The sequence below is a fragment of the Pelophylax lessonae genome (genome assembly GCF_965119305.1).
Source record: "Pelophylax lessonae genome assembly, chromosome: 2".
Classification (NCBI taxonomy): Eukaryota; Metazoa; Chordata; class Amphibia; order Anura; family Ranidae; genus Pelophylax; species Pelophylax lessonae.
In genome coordinates, this window is record NC_138769.1 from 681931688 (window position 1) to 681950396 (window position 18709).

The window sequence follows — 18709 nt, forward strand, 5'->3', positions numbered from 1 at the left end:
TTTTCACCTGGGGATCTGGCCAATAACACATTTCCTGTATTAGGGCTCTTTCACACGGGCGATCCGATCAGATCCACCTGTCAGTTTTTTAGGCGGATCTGATCGGATCCTCCATGCAGCTCTATGGGGCAGCGGATGTCAGCAGAGACACCTCCGCTGATACCCGCTGCCATCCGCATCCGATCCTGTGCGTGGAATCTGGACGGATGGAAACCCTATTTTTCCATCCGTTCAGTAATCGGAGCGGAGCGGATCTGATGAGAGCGGACAAGCGGTCCGCTCTCATCCGATCCCCCATAGAGGGCAGCGGGTGCTGAGACACCTCCCTCTCCGCTCTGCAAGCGGAGACGGAACTGTCATCCGCTGGCTCAGCGGGGATCGCGGATCGATCCCCGCTGAGCAACACGGATCCGCCTACGGAGGCGGACCGTGTGAAAGAGCCCTTAGAATGCCTCTACTCTGCATGAAGATGCACAGGGGGAAAAGCAGACAGTAGCATTGTCGGTCTTAGGGGGTAGTATAAGGTGTTTTCAAAGGCAGGTTTAAATACACAAACAGATTGAAGTCAAACTCCAGCTCACACAATAAATACAGATAAAGCAGTTTTTTTTTTTTTTCTCAATTTAGGATAAAGGTTTTATATGAATAAATAAATTCTGATCATTGTAAGCACCCCTGCCAGTGTTAAACTGCTTTTCTCAACCCTATAAACTGATACACAATCTGCAAGAGAGCTTGGTCTTTTGGAAAACAACAGACTTACTGGCTGGATTACCAGAAAAAAATAGAAGAAAAAAGAAAACGAATGCAGCCATCAAATCTAAGAACTGAAAAGCTGCAATATAAAAAATTTAAATGTTGGGTCTCAATACTGTTTTCAGTCTGTTAATTATAGCAAACAGTGTATTCGATATAAAAAAAAAATGGATTTTTGTAAAATCTTACCGTAAAATCCTTTTCTCTTAAGCTCATTGACAGACGTAGTCCTCCTTGATTAATATCAACTCGGGTTATACTGCCCTCTACAGGAGTAGGACTAGACAGGAAAGAAAACGTTCTGGCCACACCCTAGGGGCAGTCCCAGAGGGTATATCCTCTCACTTCCTGCTACAGCAAATCAGTTATGTCACAAAGCAGTGTTTAGAGAATTTAACCCAACCCAACTCAAAAACAGAGGGGCGGGTACTACGTCTGTCAATGAGCTTAAGAGAAAAGGATTTTACGGTAAGATTTTACAAAAATCCATTTTTCTCTGTCGCTCATTGACAGACGTAGTCCTCCTTGATTAATATCAACTCGGGACGTCCCAAAGCAGTGCCACAAATGAGGGGTGGGAAAATGGAAATCAAAATCCAATCTAGAAGGCCCAACCAGTGCCAACTAGAAGTTTAAAAGGCTCATCAAACAAAAGATGAGACTCAACAGAAATTCCAACAGAAAAAAACCCTCGAGGTAGACCACCGGTCTCCTCAAATTGTGGTCTGCAAAACCTTGCGGCCAAATGAGGCAAACACCGATGCCATCACATGAACTTTATAAAATTTTGTAAAGGTATGCACCGACTACCAGGTAGCCGCCTTGCACACCTGGACCACTGACGCCTGATGGCGGTAGGCCCAGGAAGTACTGAGCGCTCGAGTGGAGTGCGCCTTAACAAGGAACGGAGGATTCCGACCCTAAATAGAATAAGCCTGTACCACCGACTGTCTAATCCATCTGGAGATAGTCGCGGCAGATGCAGGCAACCCCTTTCTGGGGCCATCCGTGATCACAAAAAGTGAATCCGTCTCACGGAAAGATTCCGTAGTCTTCAGGTATACCCTGATTGCCCGCACCACATCCAGGGAATGCAACGCACATTCCCGAGGATGGCTGGGCTTAGGACACAAGGAAGGTAGCACAATATCTTCATTCAGATGACAGTCTGAAAACCACCTTAGGAAAAAAAGATGGCTTTGGATGAAGAACTACCTTCTCCCTATGAATCCCCAGATATGGGGAATGACACAATAATGCAGCCAGTTCTGACACCCTGCGTGCAGAAGTGATAGCCACCAAGAAGGCCACCTTCTGGAATAATGTAAGCAAGGGAATCTCCCTGATATTTTCAAAGGGAGGTTTCTGAAGAACCGACAACACTAAATTAAGATCCCAGGGTGGTAAGGGCGCGCGCACTGGCGAAGCCAAGTGCTGCACCTCCTGGATGAAATTCCGCACCAAGGAATGAGTAGCCAGAGGCTTCTGGAAGAAGATTGCTAACGCTGAAACCTGACCCTTGATAGTGCTCAAGGATAGTTTCTGCTCAACCCCCTTTTGCAGAAAAAAACAAGATTCGGGTCACCGAATAGGTACGTGGGGGAAAACTCCTACGATTCACACCACGCAATGTAAGCCTTCCATGTGCGATAATAGACTTTGCTGGAAGTCGCTTTTCTTGCTTTAATTAGAGTAGGAATAACTGAAGCTGACAATTCCTTGTCCTTCAGTACCCGGGTCTCAATGGCCAGGCCGTTAAAGCCAGCGACTGTAAAGCACAATGGAAGATCGGTCCTTGAGACCGCAGATCCTCCCTGAGAAGAAGTCTCCAAGGAGCGTCCGCGACTAGTCTTGCCCAAGTCGGCGTACCCGGCTTGACGAGGCTAGCCCGGGAATTACCGGGATAACTGGAGTTCCCTCCACCTCTATCCTGCGGAGAAATCTCAGCAGTAACCTGAAAAGGGGGAAGACATACAGTAGCTGATACTTCCCCTACGGGGCGCTCAGCGCGTCTGCTGCGTCCGCTAGAGGATCGCGGGCGCGAGCCCTGTTGAGCCAACCTGCCAACAGATCCATCTCCGGGGTGCCCCAATGAAGGGACAGCTGGTGAAATACCTCTGGATGAAGAGACTATTCCTCTTGATCCAGAATCTGACGGCTGAAATAATCTGCCTGTCCACCCCCGTGATAAATATCGCGGAGGAAACTGGAACAACTGTTCCCCCAATAGGAATGTTGGCCACTACTATGGCCGCCAGGGCACTCTTGGTGCCCCCTGGTGATCGACATAAGTCATGACCGAGGCATAGTCCGATTGGATCCGAACCGGGCTGCCCTGGAGCTGCTCGGTCCAGTAAATCAGACAAAGTCTGATCGCTCTCAGTTCCAACACATTTATCGGTGACCTGGAATTTATCAGAAGAAATGACTTCCCCTGGCTGAGCATCGGAGACCGAAGCCACCAGACCAGAGCCTCCCTGGTCCGCTCGCTCAATCGGATCCGATTGTCCAGGGAATCGGAAATTCCGATTCCATATGAGAAGAATCTCCTCTTTGGAGAATTTGGGTATGAGACTGGGCAAACGGTACTGCCTCTAAAGAGGCGACCATCAATCCCAGCCAGTTGACGGACAGCAACATCCGAATCATTGACTGGATCTTCTGGAGTTTCTCCGCATGGAGAAACACTCTTGCCAAGGATGTATCCAAAATTAGGCCCAGATAGTTCAGTCTCCTGGTGGGAACCAGGGATGATCTTTGGGAAAAGCAACGAAAGATGGGGATATGAAGATAGGCACCCTAAATGTCTATGGACCCCAGGAAATCCCCCTGATGCAGGGAGGCCACCACTATATGGATGGACTCCATCTCTTCCAAGACCAGAATTGGACGCACCTAGCCCTTTTTCCTGGGCATTGTGAACAGGTTCGACTAGAACTCCTCCAAGGAATGGGAACTACCACTGCTTGTTGCATCAAGCTGTCCCCCGCAAAGCTTTTTAAGCGACCCGGGGATTTCGAATATTGGAAGGGAAGAATCGCACCGGTGGAAGTGATCGAAACTCGATCTTGTATCCCGACCATATGACCTTGCGAACCCCTTTATCCGGGATTCTGGAAAGCCCTGGATCCGGAAACCGGTGAAGACGTCCCCCCACCCTAGAGATGGGTGGGGTCCATTCTGTCAATCCAACGGGATAACAGTGGCTTTATATAGTCTGGAAATCGGTGAGTCCACTATTGGTGGTACCGTCCATCTTTGTAATGAGGGATTCCTCAAAATGATAGCGCCTAGCAATGCGTTTGAAAATAGCAGGGGCTCGTTTACAGACGACCCCATTTGAGCAAGGGAAACCCTTCATCATTTTGGTAGGCTTGCTAGTACCAAAGAAGGAATATGAATCTCCGCTACCTCTGCCCATGTAACCTCAAGATTTAAGGTTTCCCGGACAGACACAACTAGTGCTTCCACCAACGCTTCTTGTGCTATGGCGGAGGCAGACGCGTCCTCCTCACTGTCTGAGGAGACCGTACCTGAGACAACAACCCCAGAAAAGGGACTGCAATGACCAGCTCAGAATCCGTATCTGAAGTATCAGATGACATAGGGGTAGGCGGGGGTCGCTCTTCTTGACCCCCGTCCCTGACAGGCTACCTCCACCCGGGATACCAAAGACTCCAAAACTGCTGATAATGCATCATCACAAATGAGGTACTGGAGGGTCCTGCGGCCACACCGAGGGGATCAGGTGGGGATACATGTGTGGCAGGGTTCATGTAAGAAGACACTTGCCAACAAACACAAAAAAATTAATTGCAAGAAAAAAACATTTTTTTTTTTTCTTAGTCCCCCAGCGCAATAGTGCCCCTCAGTCTACCTGCTTGGACCCCTCAGAAAGAGAGAGAGAGAGACCCCAAGCTCACCTGATGCACAGAAGTTTCTTATCAACTTGCTTCCAGCACTGTCTGTTACAGACAGGAAGTCTTTGGCTTGCTTTCCCTGGGCCAAGGAGGCGGCTCCGCCCCTTTACACGCCTTCCGGCGCCTCCTCCTAGCTCCTCGAGGTGTTTGGTCACCTCAAACATGGTCGCCCCCATGCTGGAGACACGAGGCTACGCCAATATGGCGGCCTCGTGCGATCTGCAAAACAATGGCGGCGGCCCGTGTAGGATAGCGGCGGCTAGCAGCGGCCTGCGGGAAGTATGTATTCGGCCTGGCGGCCTGCGGGAGTGCCTCGGCCCCACAAACTTCACCCAGAATGGTGATAAGCCTGGCCGGCGGTATAGGACCCTGGCGGGCCGCATGCGTTCCGTGGGCCGTCGGGAGGCTGTGCAGCCCGTGGAAGTGACCGATTGCTGGAGGAATGGCGATCTGGACTGCAGTAACTCAGGCATAGGCATCGGCCTGTGTACACACTCTGACAGGTAGGATACCTTCTACTTCAGTAGTAATGCCCTTTTGTACTGCCACTGACTTCAGTCACCCTTACAGTCTTACAATGACCTTAGATTGTCAGCTCCCAAACCAAGCCTCCTGGTTACTATTCACAAACAATCACACTCAAATTGGGGGATCTGTGACTTGTTATAGGATAGAGGGGAGACCCATCCTACCATCCCAGAGAGGGGCCCGCGTCCACCACAAACCCGACAGGGGGGAGAGGGGGAACATTCTACTCACCATACCGGAACCAGGCGGGCGCCAACTCCTGACAGAACCCCTCTCCACCGGGGTGGGGGGGCTGTCGACCAAAACGGACGCCGTGACTCTGTTGGTCATTGGTGTCCAGGCGAGACGTTTAACTCGCAGGGTCAGTCCCCGTCCAGTGGGACTATGTCGCGGCCGACCCAGCGCGGAGCTATGGCCTGCACGCGCTCATAGGCTGAACTGGGGTGACCACTGGATCTCAACATCCAGCCCGTCGCCCAGTTCCAGCTTTCTTGCTTGAATATCTCACAGGAACACTGGAGAAAAAAGCTGTCTAAAAAAAATCTTTCTAAGAAAAAAATCCTGCCAGGACCGAAGATCCTAGCAAGGCATCTAGGTCCTTACTCCTAACTAGACAGAAAAAAACTGATTTGCTGTAGCAGGAAATGAGAGGATATACCCTCTGGGACTGCCCCTAGGGTGTGGCCAGAACGTTTTCTTTCCTGTCTAGTCCTACTCCTGTAGAGGGCAGTATAACCCGAGTTGATATTAATCAAGGAGGACTACGTCTGTCAATGAGCGACAGAGAAATGTATTTGCCTAAACCTGCAGACAAAAAGTAGGCCTCAGGCACACTGGCTTCTTGTAAACACTGTTTATTCTGACAGGAGAAAATCAGCATTATAAACTCACCTAAACTGCATTATTTTAAACCAGTTTAGGGGAGTTTAGCTGTGTTTCGAGTTTGGGAGTTTATTTTTTGCATTGGCCAGAATTTTAACTTATTCTGGCCATTGAAATAATTGCTGAAGTGCAAAAAGCACCTAGCGTTTCTGCGCGTTTCACAGTGTTCAGCATTTGTTTCGGTCAAAATTACCTCTTCTGAACATAGGGCATTCAAAAAACATCCCCTGCTATTAAACCGCTAAAAAGATCCATGTGTGCAAGGACACATAGGATAAAAGAGGGGAGTTCGAGGGCAGGAAAAAATGTGAGTTCAACAGCAGCAGTGTGCATGAGGCCTTAGCTGCAGCATTGAGGAAGCCAAGCACTCCAAAAAAGAGTCATGAAGTGATAAAACTGTCAGCATAAGATTAAACAGCCCAAAATAGGTTTACAGTGGCCTTAGCATCCATTGAAAAGATCCCCTTTTCTAGCCTCTGCAACCTGGAAACAAGAGCAATGCATTTAATTTAACGATAGCCAATACCAGTAAGGTAGCACAGTTCTGGAATCAGGTGCACAGCACGGGGAGCATCAGTTGCATCCTTCTTAACTTTCATGGTACTGACGAGCATGGGTTGGAATAAATCAGTCAGTTCTAGATTGTATTGCTGGAAAGAAAGAAGACAGAGCCCAATACATTCAGATTATTTCATTTATTTATATGGTACCCTAATACTTCACTGCAGTTTACATTGTACATAGTAGCAACTTACAGCCCTTGAAAAAAAGATAATTTGTCGGGTGTCATTGCTTTCCTTTCCCTTTGAAAGTGTTAGTTCACTGTTATGCTACTGATGAAGTGGTCCATGTTGCCCAAAGGAGTTGGTTTTTGACACTACCTTCACCCCAGATTCACACATTTTCAAATTGAATACAATTAGAAATGTGTGTATCTTGGGTGAGATGTATGAATCCTATCGGAAAACATTTATAAATAGACCACTAAGTATTCAATAATTAAATGAATATATGTAGCTCTATCACAAAACAAATCCCATTACACTGTCAGTGTGGTGAGATTGTTTTCTGGAAGGGCTGCAAATATTTCTTTAGTTCTATATGCACTTTACACAGGGTGCTATGTGAAGATACACATTTTTATTGATTTTATTTTATTTTTTTTTTAATTTACATAGATTCATCTTCTTCACCGAGAACAACCACTTTCACTTGTTTACAAGTGTCAAAACATTTTCTAAATTTTTTTCAGCATTTTTTAATATATTTTTCATTTTTTGTCCTGCTGATCTGATCCCCATCAGCCTCTTTCAAACAGCAGCTGTTTGCATATACTCACTTTAGTGTTAGCTGCACATCATAGCTCTGGACTATCTAATAATATACCAACAAAGTTGGACAATGAGTGAGCAGGCAGCCCATAGTCTCCACCAGGAGTGTATGTGACTGGGTGACAAAGCAGCAGCACAATTGGGAGACAGTTGCCACCCTATATCAGGAAATGCCTGAACAAGGAGCTTAATGGTAGGAACAACAGGTATTATTTTTATGAAAGTTGAAAGATTTAAAACAACTTTTGAAATTATATTAACATGTTAAAGCCCAAATGGACTGTTAGTGAAAAAGAGTAAATCTGCGTTAAAAAGCGACAACAATTTATTTTATTATAATTTATGTACACAGGATCCATCAAAAAACGGAACTTCAATTAGAGTAACTCAAACTGAGATGAACAGACACAATTTTGCAGACATTCCTATGGTAGTAATTTCAGACTTATTATGAGATTACAATAGCATCATAGTAGATTTTTTTTTTTTATTTCTTCATAACCTCCACAGATATGACATGCTATTGAAGAGGATTAGCCACAGGTTTGATTTCATGAATTCCTCCACACATGACTAATTAGTATGATTATGAGGACCCCTGCCCACCCCAAACTTTCATTATGAATTATGGTGGTGTGGCTGTGCCTTGGTTTTGTGCATACCATATACAACAGGGTTTGGGATATTCTGAAGAAACTACCAAAAACAGCATTAAGGGCAAGTTTCCTAAAGGATTAAAAGTCGTTTTTTACACACCTGGTGGTATTGCCCCAAAATCAGATCATTCTGGAATAAGTTCTTCCACTTGCTCCGGCTACTCACGGGTCTCCAGATTCCCCAATCACCTCCGGCAGCATTCCTCTACGAATTTGCCCAAATATACCCCAAAAATCTGTAGACCCTAATGTTCTTTATGCTACTGGGAACGAAGCTCACCCTGGCCAAAGCCTGGAAAAGACCCTTGATTTCTATACAAGTGACCAAACAGAAAATTTATTGGATTATGAATTAGGAAAAGATGGTTGCCATTTTCAAGGATCGGGTGAAAAAGTTTGAGAGTGTTTGGGAACCCTGGACTCGATATACCCACGTTATGCTTTGACCCCCCCCTTTGTTCTATCATATGGATCCCCCCGGTGACCTTCCTTTCCCTCCTTCCCCCTGCTGACTCTTTTCTTTCCCTTCCTCGCTGTTCTCCTCCCTTTTCCCCCCTTTATTACTCTTTGTCCTTCACCGCTAGCTTTGGTCTTCCCTACTCCTCCTACCAGGGCCTCTAGCACTTCTCAATATTTATCACGATGGACGGTGCTCCATTGTCTTGCGGGCGCTGTCCCTTTCCGGTGTTCCTTCTGGTCCCCAAATGTGTCGCAACCCTATGGGTGCTTGGGGTCAGGAACTTATTCACCGGTGCGGCTTGCTGAATTTTTTTTTTTTTTTTAAATACTCTAGGCTCCTGGGAGGAAGTAGGGACATTCCAATTTGTGTTCAGAAACTATTTTACTAAGCTAAAGCAAGAGCCACCTACTTGATTGACGTAATCACTCTATTGAGATTATTCATACTTACGGCCTGGTCTCTAGGCTCTTACACCATACCTTGCTCCCTAACGAGGTTTGTCTTTGTTCTGTTTCACCAATGGTTTATACCATGCTTTTGTACTGTTATTGTTATCTTGTTACATCTTTTGATGACTGTTTGGGCTGTTTGTAAATTTTCCTTTATGCTCATCAATAAAAACGATTGAAAATTAAAAGTAGTGTGCACCTGTTTATAATAATCCACATAAGTAATCTCACTGCCGTCCTTCTTTGGGAATTTGTCTGTTGGCTTGGTGTTCCAATCAATGTCATCAACCCTATAAGTTTTATTGTTGTACCTAAAGAAAAAGTGAATTGATGCAGAATTAAAAATGTCTATACAAGCTCAAAAATGAATGTACTTTTAAAACATTTTCAAGGTGATTAAAGCAGTATTAGACCCAAAAGCAAACATGTATTATATTGCAACATACCGATTCTAAGATGTGAAGACTGTATTCATTTCCTTTTTAGGCTTTCTTTCCTATATTTTTATCTGGGGATCTGACCAGTAAGTCTGTTTTTCAAAGGCCCAAACTATCCAGCAGAATTTAGCAGTTTACATGGATGAGATTAACCACTTAACACTAGCAGGGGTGATTAAAATGATCAGCTTTTATTTATATGCATAAAACATTTATCCCAAATGGAAAAATAACTTTTTTGCTGTCACTACTTATAAAGTGTGAGCTGAAGTTAGGCTTCAGTTTGCTAGTGGTTCTAAATCTGCTAATACAATTAACACTACCACCCCTCCCAGACTGACAATGCTGCTGCATGGTGTGCCTCCTGTGGCCATTCCTCCAGAGCTGTGTCTCACTAATACTGGAGCCGTATTACTGACTAGATAACCAGGTGAAATTAGAAGGAAAACAAAAAAGGCAAAGAAAAGAAAACTAAAGCAGCCTCCACACCAAATGATTGGCAAGCTGAAATATATTACATGTTGGGTTTTGGATTGAATTCCTCTTTAACAAAGCAAATTATTATTATTATATAGGATTTATATAGCGCCGACAGTTTACGCAGCGCTTTACAATTTGAGGGTAGACAGTGCAAATACAATACACTTGAATACAGTAGGAATCAGAGGACTTACAATCTTCTTGTGAGAGCTTACAATCTAAGAGGGAGGGTCAAGTGATACAAGAGGTAATAACTGTGGGGGATGGACTGATGGAGAAAATAAAAGTACAGTTGTAAGGTGGATGCCAGATAGGTTTCTCTGAAGAGAAGTGTTTTCAGGGATTGTCTAAAAGTAGACAAAGTAGGAGATAGTCGGACAGGTTGGGGTAAATTATGTAATTCTTTGTGTATATTATAGGCACATTTTTGCCAAAATAATCAACTACTTGCACCAATGTTAAATTTTAACCACTTTAGCCCCAGAGGATTTGGCTGCACAAAGACCAGGCCCTATTTTGCGATTCGGCACTGCGTTACCTAACGGACAATTGCGTGGTCGTGTGATGCTGTACCCAAACAAAACTGACGTCCTTTTTTTCCCACAAATAGAGCTTTCTTTTGGTGGCATTTGATCACCTGTGCAATTTTTATTTTTTTGCGCTATAAAAAAAATAAAAGAGCGACAATTTTGGAAAAAATAACAATATTTTTCACATTCTTTTATGTGAAATTCTCAAACAAAAAAAAAATTTAAAAATCAAAATGTTTTAACATTTTAGGCCAATTTGTTTTCTGCTACATATTTTTGGTAAGAAAAAAAAAAAAAAATCCCAATAAGCGTATTTTGATTGGTTTGCGCAAATATTGCGTTTACTAACTAAGGGAAAGATTTATGTCTTTTTTTTTTTAACTAGTAATGGCGGCGATCTGCGATATTTTTTGCGGGACTGAGACATTGCGGTGGACATATAGGACCCCTAACTGACATTTTTGACACTTTTGGGGGGACCAGTGACATTACTACAGTAATCAGTGCTATAAATATGCACTGTTACTGTAAAAATTACACTGTCAGGGAATAGGTTAACTGTATTGGTGATCAAGGGGTTAAATGTGACCCTAGGGGCGTGATTCTAACTGTCAGGGGGCATGGCTTGTTAGATCATCACAGAGACATGTGATCCTATATAGCAGGATCACATAGCCTCTGTGATCATCAAAGGGAGAATGACAGACAGCTGTGTTTACATCAGCCGTCTGTCTTTCTCTCTCAGCTGCGGGAGATCGCGAGTGGCCGGTCACACGCGTTGGCTCCCCAGCTGATGAGCAAGGGGCAGGAGTGCGCCAGCGCGCGCTCGCCCCCTGGGGTCTCCTGAGCGAGCGACGATATATTACGTCGCTTGGCTCAGGAGCGGCTGCCTGCCGCAGTAAAACTGCGGTGGTCAGTCATTATGTGGTTAACAGTTCCAAATATTACACCATTACCAGAATGGTATAAATACTCTAGCGAGGAGGAGTGAATGGATTTGATCAGCACTGCAGAATGGGAAGCAGAGGGGGATGTGTATGTATGGTCAGAGAAGTGCAGAAATGCGGGAGGGAAAGGAGAACATTTAGCCCCCGTTCACACTGGGGCGACCTGTCAGGCGACCTGGTCGCCTGCCATACAGAAGCTATGGACCCGTTCTAATAGGACTTAGAAAAAGGGTCCGGAGCTTCTTTGGGGCGACCCGGAGCGACCTGCATAGACTTCAATGTTATGAAGTCCGTGCCGGCCGCTCCGAGGTCGCGGTGCGAGCAGCTGTGTGGTCGCCTGGGGAAGTCGGATCGCCCCAGTGATAACGGGGCCTTAGAGTCATTCCAGCAACAAACCTCCTCAGATTTCTAGCAAACATTTTGGGCACACAGGAATAGGTAGGCTCAAATATGGAACACCCCCACTAGTGACAAAATAGTGAATTGTCATGTATCACTTATTATTTTTTTCCAGGTAGCATTATTTAGGTAGACATATAGAAGTTGCCACATTTTTTTAGTATGCACCATTATTTGTTCCATTGTATCCCACAACATATGCAGGTTCAGCAAGAAATTTTGTTAAGGTAACATATTCCTCTGCATTTTCATTGCTTTAGCTTTGAAAGCTGCTATCACAGTTCAGGGACAGTACAGATATTGTTGTGTTCAACCTGTCAGAAACGTTGACTAGTGATAAAACCAGTCTTGCTTCTACTCAGACTTGATATTAGGCATGCTTCTTTCTACAGTGTAAAGCCAAGTACACACGGGCCGAAAATCGACTGGTTCAGCAGAAACTGGCTGACTTTCGGTCTTTGTGTAAAGCTGTTCATTCAACTGACACCAGGCTAGAAACCGGCTTCTGTTAAATGGGCATGATTGGATAACCAGCATTTGATTAGAACTCGGAACCAATGGCTGCAAGTGCTGATTAGTGCATTATGGAGGTTCGGGGAATCCCTCAGTCAGAACACAACAGCACAGAGGGAGATACCCCCACATCAACATCGCTTGGAGGTTATCTGCCAAATTGCTTGTTGTTCTTGAATACCACAGTGTAGTAAAGGGTTACTAAACCCACAACAGTAAAATCAGTCTGTAAACGCAGTAAATGCTGCTTGTTATACTCACTGTGGAACCAAAGGGGTTAATCCTTCAAAGTGTGTAAAAAGGCTCTTTGATCCAGGCATCTCTGATCCTCCCCTTCTTCCACTGACTCCTAATAACTTCCTGATAAGAGCCTATGGAGTCAGGCTGAGCATGCTCAGTTTGGTGTGTATTGCTAGAGAGGTTTTTTCTTGGGAGGGTGCACGTGATCAACACAGGGCCAATTAGCACTGTCCAGGCAGAGGGTCAGGGGTCTTGCAGTCTCATAGGTCAGTCAGAAAACTCCTCCTATAAGCTTTAACTAGTGCTTGGCTGGACACTTATAGAAGTCACCAAACTTCTATATACAGTGCTGCTGATGAGAAAAGGTATTTAGCAGTTTATATTTAGTAAAATAATTGCATTTCCATGTTCTGTGGGAGACCAGATATTGTGAATGCAGGCTCCTGGGTTTAGTAACACTTTAATGTGCTTTAAAAGTATTTTTTTTTTTTTAGGGGCCTATTCATGCCACGTTACATGCAATAGTTCATTGCAATGCCATTTACGTCAATGGCAACTCAATGCATCTTGCCAGCATTAGCATCTTCTATCCAGCTTCTTACAAATGCTGATCTGCATCTGTCTTCTTTGACTGGTACAGGATGCTGTCACTGCTGTGCATGCACAGCAGTTCACCCCTACACAGGATGATTGCAAGAATGTAAACTGCGCATGCATAGCTCAGTGTATATTCTAAAGAAGACTGCAAATAGACGGGAAGGTTTATTTTATTACAGAAGAGAACTTGCATGCCTATTCAAAAAAAAAAAAAGCCTACCTGATATCCAGTGTATTTCCCTTTTACTAGGATGTGAAAAATGTTTCAATACTCTCAGCATGCTCCCTCAATACTCCCAGCATTTCAGGAGTGAAAACCAATGGTCCTATTGTCTTAGCAGGAAGGTAGGACATAGGGACTGCTATTAGAGAATTTCTCAGCCATCCTTCCATGGCTTACAGGTATGACAATAACATTAATAAACGTTTCACAAAGCTGCACAGTTTTTGATTTCAACAGGGACCCCTTGACTGCATAGACTATTTTCTGGAAAGGGCAAGTTTAGCCTTGAAAATATTTTCTATGCATTTAGGGGGCTCCAAGATTTCAAGAGAAAAAGTCACTAGTGTGACAAAATGGGAATCGAGTATAAAGTAATTTTTCTTTTTCATTGATATTTGCTTTATAAACATTTAATTTTGTTGGTTATCCTTGTTTCTACATTCACATCACAGAGGTTAAAGGCTGCCAGTGCGACAAGGGATCAGTGAGTGGGGCAACTATGCAATGAGATCTTGATTCATATTTAGGTCAAATAAAGAAGGTGAGTGTATTGAATACACATAGAGTGGATGCATGAATCACCTAGAGTTTGAAGGAAATTAGTAGATTACTATTACAGAGCATTGGTGGTGGATTTTTATGGATGCTTAAGAGAAGAATTTAGAACAGAGTTTAGGTTTTTTTTATTACAATTATTTTATTCAATGCTTCTATTGTATTGGAGAAGGGATCAGTGATTGCTGAATGCAGGGCAACATCTGCATAGCATCTGTGAGACCGTCACTGGTTTCTGACCTATATTATATTCAAAAGAGGTGCCACGTTAAAAATGGGTAAACTTGTGTGCTGCTATGTTTTGCTATTGAGCACTATAAGACTACAAAACTTATGAAGCGGATTGCTGACACCTATACACACTTTCTAAACGTGTATCAATGTGCACAATGCTTTTTACAGTTTGGTGCACTCTAAGCACCAGGAAAATGTGAGTGTTTTTATATTTAGCGTTTAATAAACTGCTTCTTTTAAAAGATAAAGCACTATGTCCAGCTTTCTCTCCTTATGATTTGGGCATATGGAGGCAAGTGTAAGTAAAAGAAGGAGGATTCTAAACTCAAGATTGCCACCAAAGGTGTGAAACAGCATAAAACAGATCCCCAGAGAGGGACAAAACTGCATATAGACCATTGGTTGGTTTTATCCCCCAGGTGAGGGCACATCGGATAAGGGGATTATCACTAATGAATATGGATGATTAGATTAGTGGTGAACCCTAATTAAGGAATCAGTCGTTTGAATATGTGAACACAAGCTGTTTTTTTATGAAAGATTGAGCACATGCAAGCAAATTCATACCAAAGGACACTTTATGGACTGATGCATTGTTGGTTTTGTTTTGATTATGTTATATATGGTTTGATATGATATGCTGATTCTGAAATTGCTATGCAAACAGAATTAAAAGGACACAAGCACATTAGCATTTGGGAGCGCGGCACCACTTTTGAATACAATTTTGCACATAGATACACATTTAGAGAATTTGTATAGGTGTGAGCAATCCACTTTGCAAGTTTTGTAGTCTTATAGCACTAAATAGCACAACATAGCAGCGAGCAAGTACACCCATTTTTAACTGGTTTGTGACCTGTCACCTTCGCCTTATTTTTTAGGGTAAGAGTCTTATTTTGCCCAGTCACATTCTGCAGGGCAAACTGTGCAGGCGATCTTCCCTGCTCAACTAAGGGATTTGGGAGCTCACCATCATCCTTCACCTTCCACCACACCGCCTGCGCAAGGGGAGTTAAGAGGCCTGGGAAACCCAGAGGGGAAGCAGCTACAAAGCCGAGAGGAGTGTAAGACTATGCCAGAAAACCTTTGTAATAAGTCACTTCAGTAGACAAGTGTGAGAATACATGCTGCAGCTGGTGTCTAAGTAAAGGCAGTTGTGACTGTACAAGACTGAAGCCAAAAGTTTGCTGGATTGATAAACCGTTTGAGGTGAGACCAGTGCAAGAACCCAAGGAGGTCTGAATGCACAGGTCTTGTGAATAATGGCCGGTAAAAATAGCATCCACAAATGTCTGATCTCTTTAGTGTATCGTGCTAGACTTCCCCCTTTGAGCTCCTGGGATAAAATGCACTTTGTTCTCACCCCACAGCGATCACCACAGGAAATCGCTGGCTGTGCACACAGCTGCGAATATCTGCGACCACTGGTGACCTGTCATTAAAGTGAACAGGGTCACAGCTAGTCCCTCACAAGAGCAGCAGGAATCAGAAGATTTTTGCTGCTAATATTCACACCAGGCCAAATTGCCAGTGTGAATGTAGCCTTATTGATATTTATAAATGTTTCTTGTGCTTTTGTTTATTCCACTGTTTGCCCCTTCTTTTATGCACAAGACACTCCCTATATCTTTATGCTTTGTTTTATTCCTCATGGATTACAGTGCTCCGTTATAGAGTTGGAAAAAATATTGCCCAGTGATGCTATATATCACCTGTAAGAAATGCTCAGAAAACATCCTTGTACCATCTGCAATAAACTACAATGAATTTCACTATGCAGTTGTTTAAAAAAAATTGAGTACAAAATCTAGTGCAGCTGTGCATGATAGCCAATCAGACCCCTTTGAGTCGTATTTGTAAATTAAATATGCCTGTGGATTGTACCATCTCAGAAAGTTACCATAAAGCAGCCTTTTTCAACCAGGGTGCCGTGGCACACTGGTGTGCCTTCTAGACTCTTCAGGGGTGCCTTGGCGAAATGCTTAAAGGTTGCCCAAAAATTGTCAACAAACCATTGGGTGGATCAATGCTGCCTTTTTTGTTTCACAAAGCCACATAGTTTAATGTGTAGCATTACAAGTTTGGGAATTTTGTTGGACAGCTGCTAGTGTCCCAACAACTAATCATCGATGGTGTATGTTGATCAGAAGGATGCCAGGCACCTGACAACATCCTTGTTTGCCCCTTACCTGCCCTTCTGTCATCACTGTGGTCACGTTAGCTGATTGAGGTAGAGAAACTGGGGCAGTAGGGGTGGGACTTTATGGGCAAGTGAAAATGTATGCAAGGATATAAATAAAAATAAATTTATTGAAAAAAGATTTAATATAGAATTAAATTCACATATAGTTGTGTATTTGTTAGTGTTGGGTTATAAACCCAAAGTGAGTAGGTGAAATAAAGTTTTGGAAAGTTTCGTGACAAGGGTAGAATGGTGACTTTATTGGGATATTTGTCTCTGTTTTTCCATGCTTTGAGGCTTGGAATGGTGGTCAGAGAGATTTGTGCGTATCTGATATCAAAAACCCCCACATATATAAAGGGACGGAGGCAGACAAATACTTTTTCCGCTTCTCTAGAGATCAAAAAACCCCCCAACAAGAAACTGGGGCAGAAGAGAAAAGCTGGAATGCTAGTCGGTACCAGTGTGCAAAGGTACATTGCATTTTTAAGAATAAATAATCTCTAATAATGGATGTCCCACATGTGTGCATGCTACTCAGTTTTTAAAACCACCAATTTAGGTTTTTACATTTTAGAATGGTGTGCCTCAAGATTGTGCAAAATTTTAAAGGGTGCCTTGACAGAAAAAAGGTTGAGAAACACTGCCATAAAGTCCACTCAGACTTGGTCTCAAGAATGTAGAATTGTATAAATTAATATCTGTAGCAGAATACCAACTTTAGAGTCATTGTTCTGATCTTTGAATACTTTTGAAAAATATTAACTTAAAGTGGTTGTGATCCTAAAATAAAATTAAAAAAAACGAAATAAATGTTCCTATTCCTTTAAAGCACCATCTATAGCAACGATGGCGAACCCATGACATGCAGAGCCCTCTCTGTGGGCATGCGAGCTATACTCGGAAAAAGAGCGCACACTGACCGGCTAAAGAATTATGTAGCGGGTGCCGGCTGCCACCACTGCCCACGCTCTCTAATCTGAGAAGAGCAGAAGTGCTTTTGGAGAAGCGAGCGCGGGCTATCAGTGTATTTCCCCCGTTTCTGTCAAGAAGTGCGGGACAGGGACAGAGCAAGGATCGCCACCTGCTCTGAATCCTCCTGCCCCCCGATTGGCTGCAGACAGAGACCAATCAGGGGCCAGGACAAGTGCAACATGGGACATGTAGTCCCGAAAGACTATGGCTCCATTTTAAGGAAAACTGCAGCCCCAGTATGCCCTGCAAAAATAAGAGGAGAGACAGCCTAAAGCCCAGGAAAAAAAGGGCTGAGGAAGAAGGGAGAGCAAGGGTAAGTGGAGTGTGGAGCATTGATCATTTAACCTGGTCACTTTATAAGAACTTTTTGTTATATTGTTTAATTGATGTTCTAACTGAAATTGGATTGTTGTACACTGGTCACAAGCACTCTAAGAATTTTTAACTATTTGGTATACATATTTTTTATTATTTTTGCATTATTTCTCATTATAAAACACAGTATATGAATTGTATTACTTTATGCTTCATTACTTGCTTTAACATAATATAGACACGCACAGAGCAGCACCCATTATCTGCCTAATATTCCATACCAGACACTACGTCGGTGGTTAGTCATAGTGGGGGCAGCAGCTACACATTCATTCACTAGCCATAGTGTGGAATCATGCAATAAAACTATTATTTCTGTTTCTTTTTGCTCATAAATGGGGATTTTCTTTTTAGATTTTCCAGATATTTTTATCCTCAATGGGGCATTGGCGAAGTACTGTAGCTGAAAATCGAATGCACCAATACCGAGTCTTTTTTGAACAGCAGATGTAAGCATATTCACATTGGGAAGCATATTGAATAAAGATGCAACTTTAATTTACAGGAGTGAGAAATTTTCCACAGCAACAATAGCTCCGGGTCCTCTTCATTCCCTTCTATGTCAACCTTTTCTAGATGAGGCATATCAGGATCTCACTCAGGAAGACACAAAGGAACTATAGAAGGTGCCTGGTGTTTTGGAGCTATGGAAAGGGATGGCTGTATTAAGGCCGTTAGTTGTCAACAAATTTTGACAGAGTTGCAGACAAAATCTGCCTTAGTCAAGTAGGTCGCTTGTTGAGTACCTGAAATAGAACTATAATCAGATGCAGAGACCAGTGAATCATATCCTGCTCCAGTGCCTAGAGAATTGCCAATTTGAAGTTGAGAGTTGTGAGAGCCTTTTGGCCGAGCAAATATTTGCTTTTTGCCGCTAAAGCTGGGGTGAGAGTATTACCCTGTGGGGTACTCACGAGGTGGGATAAGGAATAAAGGGTCCTAGGAGGAATATTCAGCAACCCCAGCTACAGACCATCTTGTGGAAAATTCCTTGTGGTAAAAGGGCAGGGGGAAGCTCCTGAATGCTTTACAAGAGC

General features: G+C 43.5%; 1 protein-coding gene across 1 annotated transcript in view; it reads right to left on the reverse strand.

The window, feature by feature from the left end:
* The window catches only part of PIWIL4 (piwi like RNA-mediated gene silencing 4), a 558880-nt gene that overhangs the window by 363774 nt on the left and 176397 nt on the right, over positions 1–18709 (reverse strand). The window contains exons 6-7 of the mRNA XM_082244560.1: positions 9182–9293; positions 6613–6736 (exon numbers count right to left, since the gene is read on the reverse strand). Coding sequence (XP_082100686.1) covers positions 6613–6736; positions 9182–9293 — 236 coding nt within the window. The remainder of the gene's footprint in view (positions 1–6612; positions 6737–9181; positions 9294–18709) is intronic.